At 46.6% G+C, this 7,070-nt stretch overlaps 1 protein-coding gene across 1 annotated transcript in view; it reads right to left on the bottom strand.

Moving 5' to 3' along the window:
• Positions 1–1,895, bottom strand: part of T265_01304 (hypothetical protein) — a gene marked incomplete at both ends in the record, with an annotated part of 25,121 nt that extends 23,226 nt beyond the window's left edge. Inside the window, 2 exons of the mRNA XM_009165310.1 lie at positions 790–1,482; positions 1,536–1,895. Of these exons, the coding sequence (XP_009163574.1) occupies positions 790–1,482; positions 1,536–1,895 (1,053 nt within the window). The remainder of the gene's footprint in view (positions 1–789; positions 1,483–1,535) is intronic.
• Between the last annotated feature and the right edge of the window lie 5,175 nt (positions 1,896–7,070).

Below are 7,070 nucleotides of genomic sequence, written 5' to 3'. Positions count from 1 at the left end.
CACAATGCATCGCAGAAGGGTGCAGGGGTGGTGTCAGAGAGGACAATCGGGATTGGTAGGGCCGCATTTAAGTACAGAGCAACCCCAACAGCCCTCGTTCTGTCTGAGTCAGCTCGAATAATGGAGTAACCGTCCATCGAGATCTCCGCGTCAGAGACATCTGGTGTGAGCCAGGTCTCTGTGCATTATTGATCTGGTGTGAGCCAGGTCTCTGTGAGTGCATTATTGACGTTTGTTAAAGGCAAGCTGAATGTTTGACATCGCCGAGTTTGTTGAGAAGGCTGAGGCAGTTTGTGTACAAGCATTTCAACACTGCCTCTGCTTCCTGCGAGGGTGGGGAGCCGGAAAATGAGTGACCAGGCTGGTTAGCAGACTTAACAGTTGTGCACCAGGTTTGAGTCTGATTCCAAGGCTCCAAGGAGCCCCTGGGGCGATGTCTGCTTCCGGCCATTGTGGTTTCTGGGGGTACTTTTTGAGTGCGGGGTTTTTTCGTTCCGTGAGAGCTCGGTTTGCTCTGGCTTTTTGGCTCTGGGGGACGGAGATTTTTCCCCATGTGCGAAAAGTTTGACCGATGCTGTCCGTAGCTCTTTCAGCATCCCTTTTTCGTCGACCAGATTTGCTGTTGATCAAAGGTTTGCTGCAAGCTTTCGCCTTTCTGGATCCTTGGGCGTTTTGGAGTGGTTTAACCGGAAGAGTGTCTCTGCGAGGCCATGAGCGCTGGGTGGTGGCACCAAGAAGTAATGATTTTGGTGGTGCTCCCAAGAGGCTCGTTTTCGCGGAGGACTGCACCTTGAAGCCAGCCAGCAGTTTTCTAATATGGCGAGTTTTATATGGCTTTTTTGGCTGCAGTCGCTCTTCTTCCGTGTTTGTGTGCACACCCGATCCGCCAGCGATCAGCGTGGACAACTGGATGTACGAGGGATTTTCCGGATGGCTGTAGTCATGTTTGTGGCTTTGGGTGTCGGGGTACTGGGCGACAGTTGGGTCCACAAGCAGGGATGCAGCTTTTGACGGAGTGGAGCTAGAGATTGGCTTCGCTCCTTGTCCCCGCACATCTGACTCAGTCCAGTTCAGGGGCTGTGACTTTGTTGACGAGTGCGCGGCTGCAGCTGTGCCCTCTGATACGGAGATAAGCGTTGATAGCTCCACGTAGTTTGGGCGCTGCTTGCATGTGGGATTTGTCTCCTCCAGGGCGTCCCTGCCTTTGGTGGGCGAGAGGCCTGTGGTGGTCGAATAAAAACTGCTGTCCGGAGAACCAGCTGGTTTCATCGGCCTGCTTTCGGGAGCACAGGGGGATATGACCACAATCGGCTTGGTCATGAGTTTGGGGTCGTCTGGTTTAGTGCCCGGTGGAAGCCTGTTTCGTGCTTCCACTCCTGACCTGTTGTGACCAATCTTGCGCGCGTCTAGAGGACGATCCTCAGATAGGCGCCTGATCATTGGGTTGGCCTTTTGAATGCTGCCAGCCCGCTCCAAGATTTCCTGTACGTCGGACGGGGGAGAAAGTGTGACTAGAAGTCCAAGGGTTCACTTACTTCCCTTTTGGCGTAGCCATCCTGCGTGGAGCGATTTATCAGGCTTGCCAGCTTCGCTCGTGTGATTTTTCCGGAGAACGACCCCCAGTTTATCAGCCTGTTTTCTTTTAGTCGTCTGTCCACTAGAGACGCTGTGGCGGCTTTTATAGCCGCGTCAGAAAGTTGTACGACTTTCTTCGCAGCCATGGGACCCGGTATGGACATCGCGAGGTTTTGGTTCAGCGAGGAATGTCCCTTGTCGACTTTCGCCCAGGTCGCTGCATTCTTGGCGCCCGAGTCCTCCAATGCCTTCAAAAGACGCTCTAATTTCGCGTCGAATATCCCGATTAAAGCGGAACACTGGCAGTGGTCTTTCGGCATCTGCACTGAGGATTGGGTACCGTTTCGGGGGACTCTTCTCTTTGCTGCGGTATGCATTGCACCCTTGACGTAGAGGCAGCTGGCACAGACAAACGGGTCAGGAGAGTTGGCTAGTCATCTTATCTGGTCGTCCTGTAAACCCGTGCACTTGAAATGCCACCAGGCCTTGCAGTCGTGGCATTGCATACCGCGTTTGAAGTTGGACGGGCAGCCATTTCGCCCACATCTATTGTGGTCTAGCAATGGCTGCGGAGGGCAATCGGTATGAATTGACGTCATGTTTCGGACTAATGTAAAATATGTGTGCGCAAAATATAAAGGGTTATCACTCAAATGTTTTGTTAGAGTAATAAAATTCAACAATTACTCGTATGTACTCTGTGAATAGATTGAACAACGAAAAAAATTCCACGAATTTGCACGAGGGAAAAACGAAACCTCGAACGAACGCACCGCGCGTGGTTCAAAAAAGGGAAACTTTAACATAATGTTTTAGCATTTGATGATAATTATTCAAACGGTAACTCCTCACGCAACGAAACCGATTTCGAACGCACCGCGCGTGGTTCAAAAAAGGGAAACTTTAACATAATGTTTTAGCATTTGATGATAATTATTCAAACGGTAAAGTTCTCCTCACGCAGTCGCAATTTTATTAGGAGTTGTTTAAACGAACTCACAGTCCACTGTGCGCGCGGAATTCGTATTTTAATGTCAGCCGGTGGCTTGGAGCATTCCTTTAATAAAACGATGCAAAATTTTGTATGATTTCGAGGAAATCGTCAATAGCCGCAGACACGAAATTCAGCTGTCCAGTCCCTGGAAAATATAACAACTAACGGTGCAGAAGACCCCGGTACAAACCTTTTCCATCACAAGACGAAGCTGACGAGATTGATCCTGTCGAAGTGCTCTGAAATCTCTGGGAGGGTGCTGTCGGTTTTATTCAATCTGGCGGAGTTCATGAAATCTGCGTGAAAGATAGTTAGGTTGGTTATTTAAACGCAAGGTAACCACTCTGGTTGAAGTGCGGGAAGTTATGGAAAACGGGAAAAGCTGGAGCAACCATGTGGACACCGCTGTACTTCAGCTCGCCCTTATGGGGCTGCAGCTGTATGACGGCATCTGCCTCTACAAACAGAGCAAGGATAGCTTGAAAGTAGGATAAGAGGTCATATAAAATATGTGCAAAACAAACTCGGTGCACTGGTCAGACTGTATTTATATCAAGTGGTGAACAGTTTATAAACCAAAGATTCCTCGAGGTTGCACCTTGTTTCAAGTGGCCTGATTTATGGACATTTAAGACTGATTGATGGGGATGAATGCCCTCGTGTTTTTTAGGTACATAAGGGCTTTGAGTGAAGGAAACGAATGGAACATATTATTTCATACCCAAGGCGTACTTTTTTCCTTCTAGAAGCGTGCTTCTTGTGATGCTTGTTGTGTGAGAGGGAATCCACATCTATGGAGTTCGAAACATGCCCTGATGCCTTCGCCGTTCATTTGGCTACTGTTTCGCCATTGTTGTGTGTCCAACCTCGCTCCCGTGTCGTGCTTTTCCCTCAGGGGTATTTTGTACTTTAACGCTTCACGTACTTTTGACGCCAACACACATACACCAACTTTATGGACCATGCCGCTCGTTTAATACTCACCACAGCTTCATGCACATTAAACTCCGAATTTTGACCCAATGGCCCGGTTTATTGTGTAAACGTTTGAGTTTAGAGCTCGGGGTGTTTTAGGAATAATAAAATGTCCCGACAATCCGCACAGGTTTTTCAGCATATTAGACACGTATTCACCGGCCAGTTGAGGGTGAGGAAGACCCAGTCATTTTGCACTTAACACGACCCACGTTTTGGGCCAGACTTTAAGACTTTCATAAACAATTTTCCACCAAGCATCGAAAGCGATCAATACCTTTGACACAAACTGTCAAGTGGCTCTTTATACAGCAGGCTGTCACTGGGAATTCAAAACCTGTGGCACCCTCTTTACTTCCGTGCTTGGGTGGGGCCATCATCAGTGGGGCCTTGCCCGACTTATCCGACACAAGTTTTGGCTGTATAGCAGACTTGCAGTCAATTCTTGTGCTGCGCTCAGCTTAACAGACGTACGAGTTATAGCTTCCGTTTACCAACAATAAACTTCACTCAGCCTCAAATCACCCTAATTGAGCGTGTTGGTTGAAATAAAGTGACTCACTATTTCGGCCAACCAGGAACCAAGCTAAAAAGTGCTCTATGTTCAAAAGTATCACTACACAGGTCCCAAAAATGCACGCGGGTTGTCTTCACCATACACAATAAACTTCTTTGAAGTTTAGGCATCACGCACCCTAAGGCTTATTCGCAAGCTCGGTCGCTACCGCTGGTAGCAATACAAAGGAACGGGCTCTTTTTAACTTTTTGGACTGTCGCTTCGTCGTAATAAAGTGGCTCATCAATGCATGTCTGCCATCCTTGGTGGAAAGGCGTTCATTTCGATCTGCCGAACCTTCTGCCAGATGCAAAGATCTCGACGGCTTTTATTCGTACTCCTCACCGAATGAGTCAATTAATGCTCAGCTTGCGTGAACTCGTTTCCCAAGAAACTTTTACACTCGACCCTGCTTCATCTGCAACACTAGTGAGTCGCTTCACTGCACACTGTACTTCTGCGTTTCCTGCTACCGTTTGTCCGTAATACATTTTTACCCCACTACACCACCCCCACATACCTTTCCGTGGCCATCCGCCATAGCCCAAGGCCATGAAGCCCTAGTGACGGTTCCGGACTTTAGTTCAAACCGGCCTGCCATGTCGTGGCAGCTCTGCTGCATCTCCATATCCATTATTCCGGCCCTACACTTCCTGTAGTTTGAAGTTTTTTTGTTTTTCTCACGTTCCAGTCTGGAAGCTCTTTGTTATGCCCTCACTTGTATTGTTTTCTTTGCCCGCCACTTTTAAACCTCAACGTTCAGATCTCGTGCCATCTGATATGCTCTCCATAGGACATAAAGAGACCTTGTAATTTTGGATTCCTACCCATGCCACCTCAGGTGTGATAAACTCTACTCCAATAAGGTTTACTGTTTACGTCACTTTCCCTTTTCCCATTAAACACAAACCCCACCAGTCACGCCTTTATTCTGACTGTAATGCTATGATCATGCCCGACGGTATGCTACCCACTAGTTGGGAATAAATATTATTATTATTATAAGCTAACCTTTCATTAGCCCTCTTTTCACGCCTGCCTGTGACAAACCTATATAGCATACAAGGTTTTTATCACTCCAGACATGATGCCTATCCGACGACGGTTCGATAGGTGACACCGATTGAAGCTCTGCGCCCTCTTCAGTATATCCGCCTATGCCAATTACGAATTTCTTAGTTCTGCTTGCACTTCGCTTTTTCCACTTGCGGGGGACGCAAGATAAAGATGCCAGTGGTACTGTTCATCTTAAATTGACCTCTAGCGCACTTCCAGTTTTGAATTTTGCCCAGAGTGCTGTGCCCACTTGGACAGACATCTCGATGAGACAGATTGGATCCATTGCACCGATTTGATGACTGCTGATATATAAATTCACTAAAATGGATTGTCTTTATGAGGTTGGGAACCCACGAGAAATCAATAGTCGGCAAAAATCCTCCAAATATTGCTCGGGAATCTAGTGGTTTTCGGAAGCATACAGGAACTTACGCTCTACCTCGCCGTCCACCACAAGCAAAACTTAACCACAAATAGAAGCCTTCGTATTTTGGAGTAGTCCAATGGGCAGTCCGAAATATCGCCATTTGAACGAAATTCGCTCCTTGTAAATGTCTGCTTATGCAACATTCCAAGAATTGTTTTACTCCATGCCCAAATTTCATTGCAAGGAACTTAGAAAATTTCTTACGACCGAAGTGAGCGCTGCCACTTTAAAGCATTCAGAAATGAATCTGGTTGGATTAAAAAACAAAACTTAGTAACTCATCAGCCTCATAAAGACTCCTCGAAAGTACCTAAATCTTGACCAAAAATTTGTGTGAGCGGGGAAATTTCACAATTTGTGGAAAATTTTTGAGTACTCTACTGCCCTTAAGATGGAAGCAATCATTCATTTTCTGTGCAAGGTGATGTTGAATCTTCTCTTGTTCAGCGATATCCAGACCACCGTTGATGTTTTACAAATAGGAACACTGTGCTGTCGTTGTCACAAAAGTTTGGTCATCCAGTAGCACGCAGTCTACCGGCGTCCCTCAGGCACAAATTAATCGCTTTTCGCCATCCAGCACCAGTTCTTCAATCTCACCCGTTTGTGTAGTGCATAAAACGCGTATGTGTCTTAACCCCATAAATCCACCTTTAGAGAAGCGTGCTGCCATACTTGTTCCTACTTCTGCCTCTGGTGTAGATTGTGGTGCACGGGATTTCCTGTTTCACACAAAAACCACAATGCTGTGAATTCGTTACAGCATATTATTGGTTTTCCATTAGCGCCGGCCTTTTTGTGCGCTCTCCGGTGAATGACATCATGTAGCAGTTTAGCGTATCAAAATTTTGTGCCATCTTCCCCAGCCTTGGTCAAGCAAGGCCATTTTTATGATCTACTCTAAATAAAATAGATGATACGCATGACAGCTAGGCTGCCTGCTTGTTATTACCAGCACATTTTTGACGAGTGGAAACATATCAATTTATCCTAGCCGCTGCCAGCAAGACCCACGGAATCACGCAAACGAACCAAGGCTGACGATCGTAGAAATTTTGGTCTCAAGAATGTCACATTATGAAATACCATGTTCAACTGCCCGCAGTCATCTGCGGGTGCCAGAGGCTTGAAGAAGTGGTCTTGTGTTTGTCTTCTGTGCGTGCATGCTCCAAGCGAGTGACCGCAGTATGAAAACCAGCTGATGACGTGTATTACCCAACTTGTAAAGTTAGTGTACCGGACAAAAAGGCAGTTCCTGTATAAAAATGTATTTTGCTTCAATTGATGATGGATTCAAAATACCACGTATGAATTGATTGATGTTGGCACGTGTTTACCATGAGCAGTTTTAAACATAGGAGGGATCAAGTAAGTGCTAGAAAACACGAGGACAACTGATACGTCTGCTTTTGTGCACTAGGCTTAGTCTTTAACACCAGTCAGTCGTTCTCTACAGATTGAAGCCAGTCTTGCTATTTTGAAAG

The sequence above is a fragment of the Opisthorchis viverrini genome (assembly GCF_000715545.1).
Source record: "Opisthorchis viverrini unplaced genomic scaffold opera_v5_14, whole genome shotgun sequence".
Taxonomy (NCBI): Eukaryota; Metazoa; Platyhelminthes; class Trematoda; order Opisthorchiida; family Opisthorchiidae; genus Opisthorchis; species Opisthorchis viverrini.
Note: the sequence above shows the minus strand (reverse complement) of the source record. Positions and strands in the feature narration are given on the sequence as shown.